General features: G+C 55.9%; 3 protein-coding genes across 4 annotated transcripts; 2 read left to right on the top strand and 1 right to left on the bottom strand.

Annotated features, from left to right (window-relative positions):
- Nucleotides 1-107: 107 nt before the first annotated feature.
- On the bottom strand, nt 108-9,881 carry PRCC (proline rich mitotic checkpoint control factor). Its single transcript, XM_030231227.2, has 7 exons — nt 7,418-9,881; nt 5,447-5,494; nt 4,136-4,714; nt 2,505-2,600; nt 1,462-1,605; nt 1,100-1,165; nt 108-550 (listed from the first exon to the last, which is right to left on the bottom strand). Exons 1-7 carry the CDS (start codon nt 7,865-7,867, stop codon nt 464-466), a joined length of 1,470 nt encoding a protein of 489 aa, XP_030087087.2. The 5' UTR covers nt 7,868-9,881; the 3' UTR covers nt 108-463.
- Nucleotides 2,923-4,072, top strand: LOC127060710 (uncharacterized). 2 transcript variants are annotated; one of them, XM_050984754.1, is made up of 2 exons: nt 2,923-3,421; nt 3,492-4,072. In XM_050984754.1, the coding sequence occupies exons 1-2, from the start codon at nt 2,923-2,925 to the stop codon at nt 4,070-4,072; spliced, it is 1,080 nt and encodes a 359-aa protein (XP_050840711.1). The 2 variants fall into 2 exon arrangements, with proteins under 2 accessions (XP_050840711.1, XP_050840709.1); XM_050984752.1 differs by having other exon boundaries at nt 3,453-4,072.
- A 2,528-nt stretch (nt 9,882-12,409) lies between the features above and the next one.
- Nucleotides 12,410-20,244, top strand: HDGF (heparin binding growth factor). The gene is made up of 6 exons (XM_030231242.2): nt 12,410-12,851; nt 18,190-18,266; nt 18,354-18,492; nt 18,581-18,757; nt 19,666-19,856; nt 19,955-20,244. Exons 1-6 carry the CDS (start codon nt 12,765-12,767, stop codon nt 19,959-19,961), a joined length of 678 nt encoding a protein of 225 aa, XP_030087102.2. The 5' UTR covers nt 12,410-12,764; the 3' UTR covers nt 19,962-20,244.
- Nucleotides 20,245-21,090: the final 846 nt, after the last annotated feature.

Raw genomic sequence — 21,090 nt, 5'->3', positions numbered from 1 at the left:
TGAGGACATCTTAAAGGTAAGGACAAAATAAAAATTCCAAAGCCAGGCTTGCTCTTGGAACTCACCGTGTTTTAGAAAGGAAAACGACACTCTCAATGCACAGCAAGTCCAAGAGAGGAGCAAAGTGGGAACTGGGAGTTTATTGAGCCTCTGCTGAAGGGTCAGGAGGCCCAGCCTGTTCCCTCAGGACAGGAGCTGCAGCCTCACACCCAGCACGTTCCCCGCGGTGCCTCGGGACGTCCTCGGCCAGTGGGAACCTTCCACGTTATCGTTTACAAGGAGGGAGGGGAAGAATTACAGGTGGAGGTTCAGGACCTGCTTGCAATGCCCCTTCTTCCTGCCAGGCCAGGGAGTGCAGTGTCCTCCCAGCCCCACGCTGGGGCCTGGCTGATCTCCAGGAAGCCAGCAGACACCGGACACAGCAGGTCACCCGGGACGCCAGCCAAAAAGCAGGACAGATGTGTCAGAATCCGTACTTGGCTTGAGTCTGCCTTCTGCTGAGCTTGTTTTCAGACCATGTGTTTTTCAGTTCCAGCTCCCTCTCCTTGGCCTGAAGAGATGGAGAGGATGCTGTTACCCTGTGTGTTTCAGTGACTCAGCAGCATTCCTGCCTCCTCTGGCCCCGCTCATGTGGATTAGGGAGCCCTTCAGCCAGAAGCCTCGTTACAGGGGTTTGCACAATCATCCTGACAGAGGTCTGGATTAATTGGGATGCACAGGCATCTCATTCATGCTGAAAAGCAGCTTCTCGTGGGGACAGGGGTTTGCACAATCATCCTGACAGAGGCCTGGATTAATTGGGATGCACAGGCATCTCATTCATGCTGAAAAGCAGCTTCTCATGGGGACGGGCTCAGCAGCCAACCCAGGGGCAGAATCCAGGACAGGATCCCAGGGCCTCAGAACGTGCAGGAAGGGCAAAGCAAAGCTGAAAGCTCCGGACTGGGACCCCCTCAGGGCCAGGACTTACCTCTGGCCCCACTGGGTGTCACCAGGGGGTTCTCAGGGCCAGCCCCTGGTCCCCAGCTCCAGCACCCCAGCCTTGCGTTGCCCTGCAGTTCTGCTGGATGAGCTCACTCACCACAGGGAGGCCACTCACCTGATGGATCAGGTATGTGATCTGGTGTTTTCTCCTCTGCTGTCCTGTGGGCTGATCTCCTTTTTTCTGGAAAGCAGAAAGAGGTGAAGTGGTCAGCCTGGAGAGGTGCTTGGACAGCAAACCAAGGCAAGGGCCTGCACAGAGCCATCCCAAGCAGCATTTGTTCCTTATTAAACTGCAGATTCCTGGGGCTGAAGCACTTCCTGGCTGCCCCCCCACCCACATGCTGTGTTCTGAGGAACTCCACTAGTCTCACATGTCATCATTTACCCTCCCTGGTGACTGCCCAGCACCCAGCACAGCTCAGCTGGATTTGGGGCACTGAGCAGAGGCTCCAAGCACAGCCCTTGCCCTCCACCCACCTTGCTGAATGACTTCATGGTCTTCTCCTCTGTCAAGGATTTGGTCAGCCACTGCTGGGCCCCGCTCAGCTGGTCGTCACCTTTGATGTCCACAAAGTTGATCTCCTCCCTCCCACGGTTCCGCTTGCCCTGCAGACGTTTGAACTGAAGGAGGAACAGAAGAGCTGGAATTACACCCAGCACTGACCAGCAAACAGTTTTCTAGCTGGGGTTTTGATCTTTTGGAGATTTTCAGCGTGCTGTACATGAGAGTATCTAAAACTACTTAGCATGAAGGTTATAATCTCATTTTCCTATGCAGAAAGCAGCATTTGCTGCTGCTTCCAGGCATTGCTCATCCCTGTGCTGGCACTGCTGAGGCACCTCCAATCCTAAGGTCAGTGTGGGGCCCCTCATGACAAGAAAGAGATTGAGGAGCTGGAGCATGTCCAGAGAAGCAAACAAAGCTGGGGAAGGGGCTGGAGCACCAGGGGAGGCTGAGGGGGCTCAGCCTGGAGAGAAGGAGGCTCAGGGGGGACCTTCTGGCTCTGCACAACTCCCTGACAGGAGGGGACAGTCAGTGAGCTCTGCTCCCAGGGAACAAGGGACAGGACAAGAGAAAATGGCCTCAAGTTGTGCCAGGGTTAGATGAGGTTGGATATAGGGAAAATTCCTCCACCCAGAGGGTTGTCCAGCCCTGACACAGGCTGCCCAGTGCAGTGGTGAAGTCCCCACCCCCAGAAGGATTTAAAAGCCACATGGATGTGGCACCTGGGGACGTGGTTTAGTGGTGGCCTTGGCAGTGCTGGGTGATGGTCTTGGAGGCCTTTTCCAACCTCAACAATTGATTCTATTCTGTACTTATCAGGCCTGCAGACCCAGCTGGAGCAGGACCCCACACGTGCCCAAATCACAGCACGAGGACCCCCAGAAAAACCACCCAGCCCAAAGCCCTGGAGACTCAGGCTGTGCTGGGGGGCAGGAGTGTGGCTGCCAAGAGGCTCTTGTGTTCTGGGAGAGCTCAAAGCCAAATTCCACAGGGGGACAGAAAATGAAGTGCCAACCGCTTCGTCGTCGATGAAGGAGGAGTCGGTGCTGCTCTCCTGTGGTGAGGCCTGGGCTGGTTCCACCTCGGGGTAGTACCCACAGCTGTAGTAATCCTGGCAGGGAAAATAAAACCAGATTGGCATGAGAGTGATCCTGGAGTGGCACCGAGCCACAGACTGCCCCATGGGCTGATTCCATCAGAGGGACAAAGCAACAAAGGCTCTGAGGGGTTTCTCACAAGGGTCTGGAGTGACAGGACAAGGGACAGAGGGCAGGGCTGGATGGGATATTGGGAAGGAATTGTGCCCTGTGAGGGTGGTGATGCCCTGGCACAAGTTGCCCAGAGCAGCTGTGGCTGGCCCATCCCTGGAAGTGCTTAATGCCAGGTTGGACAGGGCTTGGAAGAACCTGGGATAGTGGAAGGTGTCCCTGCCCATGGCAGGGGCTGGGACTGGATGGGCTTTAAGGTCCTTTCCAACCCAAACCAGTCTGGGATTCCATTTATTAGAATTCTATTTATTAGAATTATTAGTAACGACCAGGGCTCAGACACCAGCTCCAGTGAGCCCTGACTCTGCACCCTCAAATCCAGGGCATTTTCACAGGAGTGCAGCTGTTAAACATCTGTCCAGCAAAGAACATCTGCAGCTCTCATGCTGTAGGAATCCCCTTGTGCCTGGCTCCCTGTGTCAGACAGCGTGGGCTGGATTCCCTGCCCTGTGTCCCAGGCAGCTCCCAAGGACTGCATTCCCCAGGTACCTCACACAGGCTGCATTCCCTGCCCAGGTACCTCACACAGGCTGCATTCCCTGCTCTGTGCCCCAGGTACCTCACACAGGCTGCATTCCCTGCTCTGTGCCCCAGGTATCTCACACAGGCTGCATTCCCTGCTCAGGTACCTCTCACAGGCTGCATTCCCTGCCCCATGTCCCAGGTATCTCACACAGGCTGCATTCCCTGCTCAGGTACCTCACACAGGCTGCATTCCCTGCCCCATGTCCCAGGTACCTCACACAGGCTGCATTCCCTGCCCTGTGTCCCAGGTACAGGCTGCATTCCCTGCCCTGTGTCCCAGGTATCTCACACAGGCTGCATTCCCTGCCCACGTACCTCTCACAGGCTGCATTCCCTGTCCTGTGTCCCAGGTACAGGCTGCATTCCCTGCCCCATGTCCCAGGTATCTCACAAAGACTGCATTCCCTGCCCTGTGTCCCAGGTACCTCACACAGGCTGCATTCCCTGCCCTGTGTCCCAGGTATCTCACACAGGCTGCATTCCCTGCCCCATGTCCCAGGCCTCTCACACAGGCTGCATTCCTTGCCCTGTATCCCAGGTACAGATGGCATTCCCTGCCCTGTGTCCCAGGTATCTCACACAGGCTGCATTCCCTGCCCTGTATCCCAGGTACAGATGGCATTCCCTGCCCTGTGTCCCAGGCCCCTCACACAGGCTGCATTCCTTGCCCTGTATCCCAGGTACCTCACACAGGCTGCATTCCCTGCCCTGTATCCCAGGTACAGGCTGCATTCCCTGCCCTGTATCCCAGGCCCCTCACACAGGCTGCACTCCCAGCAGCAGCCAGTAACCAACTCGAGCCACTCAACCTCATGCTCAGAGCCCTCCCCTCCCCTCTGGCTAGCAAACCCACCTGGTAGTAGCCCCCAGGCTCTCCGTAGGCAGGGGGGAACTGCCCATAGGGCTGGCTGTTGTAGTCCTCACCAGCTTTGGGTGCCCAGCTGTGCTGAACTCCACTGGAGCCCACTCCTGTCTTGAACTCCAGCGGGGCGTTAGCGGCCGCGTCCTGGAACTGGGGCTGCGGCTCCGTGCCAGGAGGAGGCTCCTCCGAGCCCGCCGTGCCCGGGTACAGGTAGGGCTCGGTGCCCACGGTGCCAGGCTCGCTCCTGTCGGACAAGGAGAAGTAGTTCTCTGGCTGCAGCTCCTCGTCGCTGTCCTCCTCCTCCTGGGTGATCTGCTTGGTTACCTGCAGCGCCGCGCTCTTGGCCGCCGCCTTGATGGCCGACGGGGACGGAGTGGTGGGCACGGCCGGCTTGGGCACGGCTTTGGGTTTGGAGGAAGAGCTCGGGGTCTTGGCAGGTTTGGAGTCGGAGGAGTTTTCTCCTGCTTTCCTGGAGAAGGCGTAGGGCAGGAGCAAGCGATTGGTCTCTTTCACCGGCGTGTTTTTGGGCTGAGGAAGCAGAGCGGACAAGCCGGAGCCCTCGCCGCGTCCCTGGTGACGTCCACGCAGCGCAAATGGATCACAGAAAGAAAAGAGGGAGATTATTCACTTTTCATGACTTACTGCCAATTATCTCCCCCAATTCTAACACTTCTTGTGAGTTTCTCACTGCTTGGCCACTCTGCATTGCATAAAAAAGCCAGGAGGATTCTGAAGGGAAATGTTGCAAATATCTGCCCAAGGTGATCAGTGTGGATGATTTACACAAGGTGATCAGTGTGGACAAATGGATCCCAGAAAGAAAAGAGGGAGATTATTCACTTTTCACGACTTCCTGACAGTTATCCCCCCAATTCTAACACTTCTTGTGGGTTTCTCACTGCTTGGCCACTCTGAATACAAATCCCAGGAGGATTCTGAAGGGAAATGTTGCAGATATCTCCCCAGTTCCCAAATTTATGCCTCTTTAGTCAAGATTTAAATTGGTGAAAGACCCAAAAAAAGTGTGGGAATTCTTAAAATCAGAGAGTTTTAGAAAAGGTGTAAAAGGTAGGGTAATATTTTTATGTTTTATTTCTGGGGGAAAATAAAAGGGTAAAAAAATTATTTATTTCAATGTTTTATTCGTGGGGGGCAATAAAAAGGACTTGAAAACCCATGGGATTTTAGGAATATCCCTAAAGCCACAAGGTGATCAGAGTGGATGATTTACACAAGTGGAAGCCCAAGAGTCAAACACTTTTTCTCAAGAAAACTGTTTAACCAAGTGCCCTTGTTATTTACCTGAAGAGTATTTTTTTTCTTTGCTGGTTCATCTTCCTCTGAATCTGACTGAGAGAGAAAACCAGAGCTCAGCACAACTTGAGACACCAAACTAAAAAAGTTATGTTAAGAAATCCCAGGAAAATAAACCCAAAGGGAGGGAAGAACTGCAGGTGCACAGCTACAGGTCAGGGACAGAGTTACTGGAGGGGAAGCACAAACCACACAGAGGATGCAAAGTTCACTGCAGGGATACAGAGAATTGTTGTCAGTAACGCTGAAATTGTTAAATATCTGGTTAAAACTTGTGTGGAAAGCCTGGCTGGCATCAGAAAAGGTATCCTTGTAATTTCATGGCTCCTCAGAGAACTTGGAAGAGGCAGCAAGGATTGAGGGGTTGTGCCAGTTTGCCTCCAAATCATGAACCAGGGAAAGACAAGGAGTGTGCATAAATAAAGAGATTTTAGAGTGACTGTAAACCCATGTGTTAGTTTGGGAGAGAGGAGACACTGCAGCTGCCCTGGAGCATCTCCAGGGGGTGAACTACAGCCATGGGAGGGATTTTAAGGAGAAACAGGGAACAACTGAGGATGGCAGCCACAGGCCAAGGGACCTCCAGGAACCCCAAGTGGGAACTGCTCACACCAGCTCCAGTTTAAGGTACTTTTCATCCCTTCCAAACTCATTTGCTCAACACTGAGAACCTGCAGACTGTGTGGTCACAGCAGAGCACACAGAGGGGTGAGGGGGAACAGATCCCTGTTCATTCCAGCTGCCTGGAATCCCAGCGCCCTGCTGCAAGGAGCTGAACAAAAAGTGGCTCTGAGGGACTGGGATATCCCTCACCCCTCTGTCCCAAAGGCTGCACCTCCAGAGCTCTGGGTGTGCAATTTGCCACCCTGGGATGGTGATTGGGAGCAGGAAGGGATGGGGAACCTGTGTCCTCTCCCCAGACACAGCACTGACCTCACCTGGGCTCCCCCAAAGTGCTGCCAGGCCACTATCAATGGACACAGTTTATAAATCCACCTGTCCCCATGGAAATGTCCCCAGGCTCCCAGTTCAGCTCTTCCCACAGCCACACCAAAACCAGTGGCAGGGCCATCACCTCCACATGGCAACAGGCCAGGCTGGGCCAACCTGGGCTAGTGGAAGCTGTTCCTGCCTGTGGGCACTGTGGAACAGGATGAGTTTTAAGGGTCTCTTCCAACCCAAACCACTCCAGGATGCCAGGTGCTGGTTTAGGTAAGATATTAGGAAAAAATTCTTCTGTCAAGGTGGTGAGGCCCTGGCACAGGTGCCCAGAGAAGCTGTGGCTGTCCCTGGATCCCTGGAAGTGTTCCAGGCCAGGCTGGACAGGGCTTGGAACAGCCTGGGACAGTGGAAGGTGAGTGGAACAAGATGGGCATTAAGGTCCCTTCCAACCCAAACAGTTCCATGATTCTGTGACAGTGCTGTCCCAGAGGAAATGAGCAGTGGGGAGAGGATGAAACCTCATCAGCAGGGATCCCAACTTAAAAACCAGATGGAAAGGGAGCTGCCTTTCCCTGCTCTCGCTGTCTGGGTTCACAAGCCCTGCACGGCACAGTAATTACAAAAAAAACCCAAACTCACAAAATGAGAGGGAAATTGTCATCAAAAAGTTTGGAAGATAAGCAATAAACTGACTGAAAAATCCATCACCTGCACAGGAAACAAAAGATGCTTTTGGGCTATAACGCCCTGCAGCTCCACATCACCAACTCGTTAACTCCAGGAATAAGAAGGGTGCAGATAATCTGGGTTTGGCTGCATTATGATTATAAATAAGGTTTCTATATCAGTTTAATTCTGCAAAGCGCTTTAGCATTAGGGCAGGCAGCCAGGACAAATCTCCCCGAGGATGACACAACAATAGATCCCGGTATCTCGGAGTGACAGAGCGAGGGAAGAGCCCCGCGGGGGGGAAGTTTCACCCCCGAAGGGAAGGGCTCGGGTTTGTTCCATACTCACATCCCCCTTGTGCAGCTCGGGCGCCGCGATCCGCACCGGCTCCGTCCTCTTCTTTGGCTTGGGGAGGCCCAAACCCACCCCGGGGGAGGCAGCGGGGGGCGGGCTGAGCGGGGAGGCGGCGGTGCCCGCGTTCCTGGGGGGCGGCAGGAGGAGCCCCCTCGCCCGGGGGGGCTCTGTGGCCCCGTCCCCGCTGGCAGCCGGCTCGGAGGGGCTCTCGGTGCCGGCCTGGCCCGGCGGGGCGCTGCCGAAGCCGCTCAGAGTGGGCGGGGGGCCCATGAGGAACGCCGGGGGTACCGCGGGGGCCTTGGGCGGGGGCAGCGCGGCGAAAAGCCCCCGGGATGAGGGCTGCTCGGCCGCGGCCGGGGGAGAGTCGGCGGTTTCCTCCTCCTCGCCCGCAGGCTCCTCGGCATCGCTGTCCTCCTCGCTGCTGGCGTAGGCCACGAGGGACATGGCCCGGGGGAGGGCGGCCCTTGGCGGGCAGCAGCCGCTAAGCGAGGCCGGGGATCCACCCTCCGCGCTAGGCCGCACCGCCGCCGCGCCTTCAGCGCCCGCAGCGGGGAAGAAGGGGCGGGCGGGGGCGAGGCTACGCCGCCATGGCGGCCCCTCCCCGTGCGGCGGCGGGGCCGCGGAGCGAGGCAAGGCGGCGGCGGCGGCTCCGCGCTCCCGGTAATGGCTGCCGGCAGCGCCCCGCTGCCCGCCCTGCAGCCGCGCAGGACTACAGCTCCCGGCGTGCACCGCGAGCAGCGCCGGGCCCGCCTCCCTGTGTACCCCGCCGCGAGGCACCACGGGAAGTGTAGTCTGTGCTGCCACGCGGCGGGACCGGGACAAGGCCTGGGCGCAGCGAGGATGCGGGACCGGGATGAGGATGAGGATGAGGATGGAGAGGAGGGCGAGGAGGCAGAAGGGCCCTCCAGAGCCCGGGATTAATTGCCAAACAGAACCCTGAGCTGGGCCGCGGCTCCCGGTGCATCCCGGTGCAGTGTCACGGTGGGACACGGAGCGGGCTCTCGCCTCCTGGCACGGTTCGGGTTCGATCGGTGCTGCCGGCCCGATTCCGGCTGGACTGGAATTCAGGAGGCCTGGCCAGGAGCTGGTTTATCCCTCGGCACTTGGCTGAGTTTTGGTTTGACGCCTTTGGCCTCCTTCTGGCTCCTCCTGGCCTTGATAAAGCCACGAGCCGGGCTGGAATTTGGGTCCCCAGCACCCAGGGAAGCGAGCTGCACAAGTAATTGTTATAGGTCATAAATGGAAAAGCTGAATTAATAATAACAGTAATAATGAAAGCAAAACAGAGATAAACGAGGAGCGTAGCCTGAACCCTGCGTGGTTTGGAGCGGGGTGAAATCCAGCCCCGTCCCACCCCCGCTGGCCTGAGGAGTGTTAAAAATACAGCTTTAAAAATAGGTTAAAAATAGGCATGGAGGCCTTGGGGAGCACGGGAGGGTTCCAGGAGCTGGGACACACGAGCTCCTTTGTCCCCCATGTGAAAAATGTGTATTTTATGATTGGCTTTTTGCAAATATTAAAATGAATATTGTATGTGTTATGTTAGAAAGTTATGCTGTGTTAATTTCCTTAAGTAGTGTATTAAATATAGTTTTTGGTTATAATATGATGTTAAAATAGAAACTATGCTGTGTATGATTTTTTTTAAAGAAAGGAATGAGGAACCCCCACTGAGCTGGCAGCCACAGGACACCTAAATCTCTCAGAGAAAAAGAATTTATTGCTCCATTATCAGAAGAAATTAACTTCTTCCTGCCCTCAGGATTCAGAGGAAGGAGCTGACACTGCCCAGACAGAATCCTGTGTTGGAATGGAATTGATGCATCATGCATGAGGTGTATGAATATGCAACAGGCTGTTGTTTTTAAGGGTTAATCCTCTGTTAACGTGGGTCCTTTTTCCATTTATTTTACCCAGAAATGTACCTGGACCGTCCATAACACTTTATTTTTATTGTCTGATATTATCCTAACCCTAATTGTCCAAATTCTTATTACTCTGATTGTATTACTATTTTATAACCATTTTATTTCTATTAAACTTTTAAAATGTTAAAAACAAGCAGAAATCTAAACTATGCTATGTAAGATACTTTTTTAAAGAGAAAAATAAAGTACACCAAAATAACAGCCACAGAACACCTAAATCTCTAAAAAAAATTAGAAAAAATGCTCCATTATTAGAAAAAACTTTTTCCCACCTTGTTTAACCCTAAAGACACTGTCAAGGTTAAGAAGAAGAAGTTAACAGTGACCAAACAAAATCCTTTGTTCAAATAGAATTTATACAGCATGTATGAATATGCAACAAACTATTGCTTTTAAAAGTTAATCCTCTGTTAACTGTGTCCTTTTTCAGGCTTATTTTACCCAGAAAAAGTCCATGAAGTGTATGTAACTCTTTGTTTTTATTGTCTCGTGTTATCCTAACCCTAATTGTTCCAATTTCTATTACTCTAATTTTATTGCTATTTTTATAACCATTTTTTATCTCTATTAAATTTTTAACATGTTCAAACCAAGTGACTGGTGTTTTCCACAAATCCTCATTTCCCTTTGTCCCTTTTTCCATAGCAGGAGGGGATTCCTGGGTGCTGCTCTCAGCAGTAGGATCCTGCCCTGGATTGTTTATTTGTGTTATTTGCAGCTCCTCAGGAGAAATTGAGCCAAGGAAAGCACGAGGGGATGGAGAGAAAAGAGCCCAGCCCAGGAACCCTGACTGCCAGGTCAGGGTGGGGTTCTGGTTTTACAGAATTTCATCTGGGCTTAATCCCAGGTTTGGTTGGGCACAGCAGCACCCAGGTTTGGTCTGAAATGGGGACTAAGGTGACAATTTATTTAATCCAAATTTATTGGGACTAAGGTGACAATTTATTTAATCCAAATTTATTGGGACTAAGGTGACAATTTACTTAATCATCACAGATTGGGAAGAAGGTGACATTTATTTAATCTAAATTTATTGGAACTAAGGTGACAATTTATTTAATCCAAATTTATTGGGACTAAGGTGACAATTTATTTAATCCCAATTGATTGGGATGAAGGTGACATTTTATTTAATCCCAATTTATTGGGACTAAGGTGACAATTTATTTAATCCCAATTTTTTTGGACTAAGGTGACAATTTATTTAACCCCAATTGATTGGGACTAAAGTGACAATTTATTTAATCCCAACCTATTGGGACTAAGGTGACAATTTATTTAATCCAAATTTTTTAGGACTAAGGCGACAATTTATTTAATCCCAACCTATTGGGATTTAGGTGACAATTTATTTAATCCAAATTTTTTTGGACTACAGTCACAATTTAATTAATCCAATTGATTGGGATGAAGGTGACAATTTATTTAATCCCAGTTTATTGGGACTAAAGTGACAATTTACTTAATCCCCACTGATTGGGATGAAGGTGACATTTTATTTAATCCCAATTGATTGGGACTAAGGTGACAATTTATTTAATCCAAATTATTGGACTAAGGTAACAATTTACTTAATCCCACTGATTAGGACTGAAGGTGACATTTTATTTAATCCAAATTTATTGGGACTAAGGGACAATTTATTTAATCCCAATTATTGGGACTAAGGTGACAATTTATTTAATCCCCACTGATTAGGATGAAGGTGACATTTTATTTAATCCAAATTTATTGGGACTAAGGGGACAATTTATTTAATCCAAATTTATTGGGACTAAGGTGACAATTTATTTAATCCTCACTGATTGGGATGAAGGTGACATTTTATTTAATCCCAATTGATTGGGACTAAAGTGACAATTTATTTAACCCCAATTTATTTGGACTAAGGTGACAATTCATTTAATCCCAACGTATTTGGACTAAGGTGACAATTTATTTAATCCCCACTGCTTGGGATGAAGGTGACATTTTATTTAACCCAAATTTATTGGGACTAAGGGGACAATTCATTTAAACCCAACCTGTTAGGGGACCAAAGTGTCAATTTATTTAATCCCAATGTATTGGGACTAAGGTGATAATTTATTTAAACCCAACTGATCTGGACTAAGGTGACATTTTATTTAACCCAAATTTATTGGGCCTAAAGTGACAATTTACTCTGGTTTTGCACTGTTCTACATATTTTTACACCATTTTTTGTGCTGTTTGACACTGGTTATGCACTGTTTTACACCTGTTTTTCCCAGTATAGTTTTGCACTCTTTTACCTATTTTTACACCATTTTCCTGCTGTTTTTCACTCCTTTTGCATGGGTTTAAAACCAGTTTTACACTGTTTTACGGGGTTTTACACCATTTTCCTGCTGTTTCACACTGGTTATGCACTCTTTTACACCTGTTTTTCCCGGTATAGTTTTGCACTGTTTTACCTATTTTTACATCATTTTTTGTACTGTTTTACACTGGTTATGCACTGTTTTACACCTGATTTTCACATTATAGTTTTGCACTGTTTTACATATTTTTTACGTGATTTTAGTGCTGTTTCACATTACTTATGCACTGTTTTACACCTGTTTTTCCCATAACAGTTTTGAACTATTTTACCTATTTTTACACCATTTTGCTGCTGTTTTACACCTGTTTTTCCCAGTATAGTTTTGCACTATTTTACATATTTTCATACCATTTTTGTGCTGTTTTACACTTCTTTTCCATGTCTTTACCCCCCTTTCCCGCTATTCTACATCCATCCTGCCCGCTCTAACACCCAATTCACAGCGGTTCCACACCGAGCCCGTGGCCCTGCTGTCCCTCCCGGTCCCCTGGTGACACACGGCAGCTGATGCCATCCCCACCGCCACCGGGGCCACCCGCAGCGAGCACATTTTGGGTATTTTTGGGTGTTTTTGGGGTGCCGGGAGCGCGCACGGCGCCGTGGGCGGGCGGTGCGTGTGCGCGCCCAGGCAGCACCGCGAGCTCCGAGCGCATCCACCGGCAGCGGGAGGAGGAGGAGGAGGAGGAGGAAGGGGAAGGGTGGCTGGGGGGGTGGGGGGGGTGGCCGAGGGAGGGAGCAATTGAATTTCAAACACAAACAACCGCATGGGGCTCGGGCCCTCCGCCGCTGCGCCGCGCCGCCGCTGACCCCGGCCCGGGCTCGGCGCCCGGGGGGCAGAGCAGCCGCCGCCTCCGCGCCTCCCCCTTCGCCTTCGGGAGGGTTTATTTTTTTTCTGTTGTTGTTCTTGATTTTTTTGGTGGGTTTTTTTTTTTTAATTATTTATTTGGCTAATCCCTGCCTCGCCGGGTTTTGCCTCCCAAAGTTCATCCCTAACCCCCCCCCTCTTCCCCTCCCCCACCCCCCCTCCCCCCGCCCGCTCCCCCGGTCCCGGGAGGAGCCGCCAGCCAAGATGTCCCGGTCCAACCGGCAGAAGGAATACAAATGCGGGGACCTGGTTTTCGCCAAGATGAAGGGTTACCCGCACTGGCCTGCCCGGGTAAGGAGCTGGGCAGGGGGTGGGTGGGCGATGGGACCCGCCGGTGCCCCCCGGTGCTCTCCCTGGTGCTCCCCGTTGCATAACGCGGGCGGCCCGGGGGATGGGGGGAGGGGGCGCACCGGGGTCAGGCTGCCCCGGTGGAGCGGCGGGGGGGTGTGTCCGCACGGGGGTCAGGCTTCGATCCCCCCCGCTCCCCTTCCACCGGGGCCGGGGTCCAACTTTGCCGGCACCTTATGTAAGGCCGGGCCCGGCGGACTCGGGGGTGATTCGGTACCGAGGCTTGGGGAGGCGCTTTCGGGACATTTCCTTGGGGTTGGGGGGGGATTTCATGTGTTGGAAACAACGTCCCGGGCTCCCCCGGGCCCTTTTTGTGCTGTTTATTCATTTCTCTCCCGGCGGAACGAGGGGGGGGTCACGGGTGGAGACCGCGTGGCTTCTGCCACCGCGTGGGAGCGGGGACCCCCCCCCCGTGCCGGCCGGGGACCGGCGGCGGAGCACGAGGCTCCGGGGTGACCCCTCCTCCCCGGGGCGACCCCCCCCGACACCGGTACCGGTACCGGGGGGTTTCTGTTCCACGTGGGGCTTCTCCATGAGCCCTTCCCGCTCCACTGCGAGACCCCCTGGAGGGGCCAGCTCGGTCCCCCTGCGCTTCACTGATGATCTGGGGGGACCCTGGGGGGCTTTAACCAAACGGGCAGGTCCCCGAGCGTGTCCCCCGGGCTCTGGGTGGCCTTACCTCTCGCCACGGGTGCCAGAGAGGTGGCAGCGCTCGCCGGGAGTTTGGCTTTAGAAAATCGATAGAATTATTAAGGACTTAGGACGGGGGGAAGGGGGGGCCGTGCATACGGAGGGGGTCCAGGCCCCACCATGTGCCAGCCCCGCCGGTGTCCCCCGGAGGGTCCTGGGTGTCCCTGGGGGGGGGTCTTGCCATGAGCCCGGGACCCCCGGGATGAACCCAAAGCCATCGGGGCCGGGGGCCGTGGGCAGCTCTGGCTGCACAACACGGCGCTGGTTATTTTTAAGCGGTTGATGATGCAGTTTAAAATTTCCTTGGAGTGTTGTTCCCCCCCCCCCCCCCCCCCCCCACACACACACACACACTCCCCTCCCGGCCTTGCTGCAAAGGGCACCGGGGGCTGCCTGGAAACCCCAAACTGCGCGGAAAAAGGGAGGAATGGGGCGATGGGGCTTTAAAGGCCGAGGATCCCCCCCCGTCCCCCCCATCCCCTCCTCCTTCCCCTCCCGGATTTGAATAACTTTTGTTTGGTTTGTCGGGTTCTGGCGGGGAGGCCGGGAGGGGGTTGGGAGCCGCTCGGGTTTGGCACCGGCCTCCCAACGCGCATTTGAAAGCGGCTTTGCGAGGAGGAGCCACAGGGATCCCTGGGAGCCCGGCTTGCACACCGCCTGCTCTTCCACCGCAGCTCCCCTCGGGGGCCAAGCCGTGCTCCCCCGGCCCCCAGCGCTGCCCCTCAGCCCCCATCCCTCGCCGGGGTCCCCGGGAGCCGCTGGCTGCGCTGCCGCTCCGGGGTGATGCCAGGTCGGGGCTCGCAAAGCCTCGTGTCGGGCTCAGCTCCCGGGGACCGAATTAGCGCCGGGCCCGCTCGGGTTTCACACCCCACTCATCTCCCGGCGCCTGCCTTGGCCACCACCGTCGTTTTGGGGTGCAGGGAATGGTTTTTCCCCCCGTCTGGAAGCGGCAGGGTTGGGCTCCCCAAGGCCAGGGGGGTTTGGAGCGCAGCCCTCCCCACCGTGACTAATCAGGCAGGGCTTGCCCGTGACTAATCAGGTGCTGTGATGAAACGTTACCCGGCCACGCGTGGCGTTCGCTGGGATATTTGTTTCCAACCAGGTGTGGCTGGAGCTGGGAGATAGGGGGAGAAATGGAGGGGGAGGGGTTGTTCCCCTGGCCCGTTCCCTGGGGATGGCACCTGGCACCGTTCCCCAGCACCAGCAGCTCAGTGGAAACCTCTCCCTGAGAGGGGCAGCGTTAAACAGAGGGGAAACTGAGGCACCAGAGTGGGGAGATGAGTCGCTGGCAGCTGCAGGATGATGCTTGCCTCCCTTTTCCCCCTCACCCCTTCTCTGCAGGGTCCCTTATGCCAGACCCTCGTTTTTGGTGCTTCCCTGCTGGATCTGCAGCCCCTCTTCTGTACAGAGCCCTGGGACACCCAGGAGCAGGGCAGGGGATGAGGCAGCAGCACCACGTGGGATCCTGGCACCTCTGACATCCCCCCTGGCACCTCTGACATCCCCCCTGGCACCTCCCATTCTCATGGCTGTGCAGAGGGGTCAGGCTCCTGCTGGCCATTCCCTCTGGAATTCAGTGCCCATTGCCAGCCTGGTGCTGGGATGGGGCCCAGTGGTGCCCCCAGGGCTGAGGAGAGCCCTGGGGAGTGCCTGGGGGCACCCATAGGACTCAGGGGTGCCACAAGACCCCCACCCAGTGCATGTGCCCCCTCCCCACACGTGCTTCATCGACCGTGTGTGACCCACATGAGTTAATTCCATTAATTAATTAATTCCTCTTGCCAACAGCCAGGTCCTCGCTGCCAGCCCTGTCCTGCAGTGGGGAAACTGAGGCAGGGAGGGGGCTGCTCCCAGCCCCCATGGCAGGGCAGGCTGATCCAGTCGTGCTCTCTGGAGCAGTGGCAAAGGTGAAGAGCAGAGGTTGGGGGCAGAGTCCAGCTCGGGGGTAGGTGCCCGTCCCTCCCCTGCCACGCTCCAGAGCTTCCCCTCCCGGGGCACCTTCCCAGCCCCTTTTCAGACCCCCCAGCCCCTGGGGGTCCCTGGGCAAGGCCTGGCTGTGACACCAGTGCCATTGGCAGGAGCTGGCAGGAGGGGACGGAAATGGGCACTGTGGACTTTACCCTGGCACTGCAGCCCTGTCTCCCTCTGCTGCCACTGTCCAGTGAGCGACAGGGACAGACAAACAGACAGGGCTGTGACACAGTGCCCATCGTGGGGCACTCTGGGCAGCCCAGGGGTTTGGGTGGGTTTGCACTGTCTGCACTATCGGTGTCCCCAGGGGGGTGCCACCCTCCTGCCCTGTGTCCCCACACCCCAATCCCTGCCTGGCCCTGCAGATAGAGCCAGCCCATCCCTGAGGGTGCAGGAGGGGCTGATAAAGGGCTGGGGCTGGCTGGGCAGGGAATCCTACTGCCAGGGGGTCCCAGCTGTCCCTTGGGGGGCTGGCAGGGAATCCCACTGCCAGGGGGTCCCAGCTGTCCCATGGGAGGCTGGGCTGGGAATCCCACTGCCAGGGGGTCCCAGCTGTCCCTCGGGGGGCTGGGCAGGGAATCCCACTGCCAGGTGGTCTCAGCTGTCCCTCGGAGAGCTGGCAGGGCTTGGTTGGGCAGGGAATCCCACTGCCAGGGGGTCCCAGCTGTCCCTTGGGGGGCTGGCAGGGCTGGGCTGGGCAGGGAATCCCACTGCCCCTCGGTTCCTGGGCTGGGGACACGGTGACACGGGGCAGCCATCGCTGGAGCTGCTGCCCGTGCTGCCTTTCCTTGGGGAAGGAGATTTGGAAACTTGCTGGGGGATCTCCAGCAGGGTCCTGGCACTGCCAGGGGCTGAGGGGTCCCTGTGGGGTCCCTGTCCAGACCTGGCAGGGGAGGGTCTGGGTTTCTGCCCTTGCCTGGGGGGCCCTGGGGCTGATGGGGCCTTTGTGCCAGGAGTGACCTGCAGGGAAGTGGCCTGGGGGAAGCACCATCCCCAGGAGGGCCGGGCAGCGCTGGGCTGGGCTGGTGGCCGCCCCTCTGAGTCACATCATCCCCTCCTCCACCTTTGGTGCCACGCAGGGATGGAGCTGCTGCTCCCAGCTGCCACCATGGGCCAGGGTCCTGCTGGGGACTGGAGCGAGGGCCAGGCTGGCCTTTGCTCTGCTGGGAACTGTCCCTGCTCCTGGAGTGTCCCCGGGTGGCATTGGGGCATGGTGGTGCCAGGAGCCCCAGGGCTCTGGGTGGGAGCACTTCAATCCTGAAACACCCCCTGGATCCTGGTGTAGGACCTGTGTACCCTAAACCACACTTGGGCAGTGGGGATGGCACAAAGGCACATCCCACACAGGAGTGGGACATCACACCAACCCTCCACCACATCCTGGTGCCCCTCCGAGTGCCCCATGCCCTCCATCTGCCCCAGGGCTGTGCCAGCACTGCCCCTCAGCACAGGGACCAGCTTTAGTGCTATCCCCAGCTCTGGGGAGGAAATCAGGACAAACTCTTGGCCAGGTCCACCCTGTCACAGCACCCTGGCCCTGCTGGCTGGGGAAACTGAGGCTGGGCAAGCTGTGGGGGTCACGGTGACTGAGGGAAGGTTGTGCCATGAGTCAGCAGAGCGCTGGGACCGGGACCTGGCATCCCCGCTGGCACCTTCCAGCCCGGTGACGGTGACGTGCTGGCGCCTGCTCCGAGACCCCCACCCGCATCCTCCTTCAGCTCCTTCCACCTCCCTTTGAGGTTTTCTCAGGGAATTTATGGCTGCTGGCTGCAGGGGGGGTTATTTTTAGCTGCTATAAAAAGCAGCCGGAGTTGCTTTCGCTCCCTTCCCGCTTGGCGCCTCGGGATTATTCACGCTCGGTGGAGCAGCACCTGCCTGGGGGCTTGGCACCGGCTGCTGCCTGACCCCAGAGCCCTGCCAGGCTGTCCCCTTGTCTGGTGACCCCCTTTTGGCCAGGGTGTGTCCCCCTGGCACCCCAGTCCCCGTTCCTGGCCCGGGCTGGGGGCGATGCCTGTGACACTGCCTGAATTTGCTGAGTGTGTCTGAGCTAGTCTAGACAAGAGCTTAGGGGGGCAGGGGGTGGGAGAAGGGGAGCCCTGCTGGCCCCCACAGCCCTGGGCACCCCCTTTGTTCCTGCCAGCACTGTCTCCAGAGAGAGCCACTGCATCCCCCGGAGGTGCAGGAGGGGCTGGGGCTGGCAGGAGAGGGCTGGGCGGGGAATCCTGCTGCCAGGGGAGTCCCAGTTTGGGGGGTTCCCAAGGAATTTTCCTTTCCTGAGCTGTCCCCATCAGGAGGACACTGGAGGGGATGTCCTGGGGTCTGAGGAGCTGTGGCACCACTGGCAGTGCCTGCATTTGCTGAATGTGTCTGAGCTGATCTAGACTAGAGCTTGGGGGAGAAGGGGAGCCCTGCTGGCCCCCACAGCCCTGGGCACCCCCTTGTGCTGCTGGGCACTTCCTGCCAGGTTCTCTCCAGACTGGGAGGGAATTCCCAAGGAATTTTCCTTTCCTGGACTGTGCCCATCAACAGGACCCTGGAAGGGCTGGGGGGATGTCCTGGGGTCTGAGGAACCCCAGGGGTCTCTGGCCTCTCCCCTCACCCTGTCCTTTGTGTCCCCCAGATTGATGAGATGCCAGAAGCTGCAGTCAAATCCTCCTCCAATAAGTACCAAGTCTTCTTCTTCGGGACCCACGAGACGTGAGTGGGAGCTGGGGCTCGCAGTGAGTTTGGGAGAGGTGAGACCCCCACCCTGCTCCCACCCCTCACCCTTTTCCCCTGGCACAGGGCATTCCTGGGGCCCAAAGACCTCTTCCCCTACGAGGAGTGCAAGGAGAAGTTTGGAAAACCCAACAAGCGGAAAGGGTTCAGCGAAGGTTTGTGGGAGATCGAGAACAACCCCACGGTCAAAGCCTCCGGTTACCAGGTGGGTCACGAGCTGGGGGGGCTCCATCCCGGCTCCCCCCACCTTTCCTCCTTCCTGGGAGCCCCCTGTGAACCCCCCGTGCCCACAGCCCACCCAGAAGAAGAGCTGCCCCGAGGCGGCCGAGCGGGAGCCGGAGGGTGATGGGGAGAAGAAGGGCAACGCTGAGGGCAGCAGCGACGAGGAGGGGAAGCTGGTGATCGACGAGCAGTCCAAGGAGAAGAACGAGAAAGGAGCCATCAAGAGGAAAGCTGAGGACGCTTTGGAGGTACTGGTGGGCCTGGGCAGGGCTGGGAATGTTGGAGAGAGGGGATGGGGATGTTGGGGACAGGGATGGGGATGTTTGGGACGGGCTGGGGATGTTGGGGACTGGGATGGGGACTGGGATGGGGATGTTTCGGACAGGGAATGGGGTGTTTGGGGACGGGATGGGGATGTTTGGGGCAGGAGATGTTTGGGAGAGGGGATTGGGATGTTTGGGACAGGGAATGAGGTGTTTGGGGACAGGGATGGGGATGTCGGGGACAGGGAATGTTGGGGACAGCAAACAGAGGATGGGAATGTTTGGGACAGGCTGGGGATGTTGGGGATTGAGATGGGGATGTTTGGGACAGGGAATGGGGTGTTTGGGGACCGGGGATGGGGATGTTTGGGGCAGGGGATGTTGGGGACAGGGGATGGGGATGTTTGGGACAGGGGACAGGGCATGGGGATGTTTGGGAGAGGGGATGCTGAGGACACGGAATGGGGATGTTGGGGACAGAGGATGTTTGCGACAGGGGCTGTTGGGGATAGGAGATGGGGATGTTTGGGACAGGGGACAGGGCATGGGGATGTTTGGGGACAGGGGATGGGGATGTTTGGGACAGGGGACAGGGGATGGGGGATGGAGATGTTTGGGACAGGACACAAGGGATGGGGGTGTTTGGGACAGGGGATGTTTGGGATAGGAGATGGGGATGTTTGGGACAGGGGATGGGAGTGTTTGGGACAGAGGATGGGGATGTTGGGGACAGGGGACAGGGGATGGGGATGTTTGGGACAGGGGATGGGGATGTTTGGGATAGGAGACGGGGATGTTTGGGACAGGACACAAGGGATGGGGGTGTTTGGGACAGGGGATGGGAATGTTGGGGACAGTGGCTGAGCTGACCTGAGTTCCCCCCCACCCCTCAGGACTCCCCCAAACGCCCCAAAGATGCAGAGGGGCAGGAAGGGGACAAGAAGGTGGCCAACGAGGAGGCCCCCAAGGAGGAGCCCAAAGCCAACCCGGGAGAAGGGGACAAGAACAGCGACGCTGCCGACACACCGGCCACCAACGAGGCCAAGCAGGAAGGCAAGGAGGAGGTCAGAGACCACAAGGAGAGGTGAGGGGGGTGCTGTGAGCCCTGTCCCCACAGCCTCCAGGCTTTGGGGGCACCACAGGGGTCTGACCAGAGCCTGGCTCTGCTCTTGGCCCCCACAGCCTGTAGTGGCTTCCCTGGCGAGCTGATCCTTCCCCCTGGCTCCTGGTGCTGCCCCGCGCCGGCTCGTCACGTCCGGAGCTCCGGACAAGAGAAACCACCCCGACAAGGAAATTTCCAAAAGAAAACAAAAAAAACTACAAAAAAAAAGAAGAAGAGAGGAATGCAGAGCAGCTCGGTCCTGCCACCGAGCGCTCCGTGCCTGCCCTGCCGTGGGCACACGCTTTGTGTTGGCGATTCCTCGGGGCTGAGCTGTTGATTTGAAATAAAAGCGAATCTTGCCTTTTTAAAAGTGCCTGTGGGCCTGGGGTGAGCCCCTGGAACCCCCTGCATGGGGGGGTTTGGGACCCTCGGGGCTGCCAGAGCCCCTCTGGGGTAGGGGGAGTGAGCACATGGACCAGGGGCTGGGGCAGGGTTTGGAGGGGAGCTGAAATAGGAGCTGCAGAATCACAGAATGCCCTGAGCTGGACAGGACACGGAAGGATCAACTCTTACTGCTGCCCTCAAAATCCCAGCGTTGTCCAAGCACTCCTTGACCTTTAGGATCATGAAATTATGAAATATCCTTATTTGGGAGGGACCCACAGGGCTCATCGAGCTCTGGCCTTGCACAGGATGCCCCAAAATGCTCCCAGTCCCAGCTTCCTAGTGTTCAAGCACTCAGCTTTTTTGCTGGAATAGTGGAATATCCTGAGCAGGAAGGGACCCGTCAGAGTAGTCAAGTCCAGTTCTGGGCCCTGCACAAGACACCCCAAAATGCTCCCAATCCCAGTGTCCTAGATCATTATCCAAGCACTCATCTTCTCTCCAGGAATAGTGAAATATCCTGAGCTGGGAGGGGCCCGCAGGGCTCATGGAGCTCTGGGCCTTGCACAGGATGCCCCAAAATGCTCCCAATCCCAACCTCCTAGAATGTTATCCAAGCACTCATTTTCTCTCCTGGAATAGTGAAATACCCGAGCAGGAAGGGACCCATCAGGATAATTGAGTCCAGCTCTGGGTCCTGCACAGGACGCCCCAAAATGCTCCCAGTCCCAGTGTCCTAGATCATTATCCAAGCACTCAGCTTCTCTCCAGGAATAGTGGAATATCCTGAGCAGGAAGGGACCCATCAGGATAATCCAGTTCAGTTCTGGGC

The sequence above is a fragment of the Serinus canaria genome, chromosome 25, assembly GCF_022539315.1.
Source record: "Serinus canaria isolate serCan28SL12 chromosome 25, serCan2020, whole genome shotgun sequence".
NCBI classification, from domain to species: Eukaryota; Metazoa; Chordata; class Aves; order Passeriformes; family Fringillidae; genus Serinus; species Serinus canaria.
Note: the sequence above shows the minus strand (reverse complement) of the source record. Positions and strands in the feature narration are given on the sequence as shown.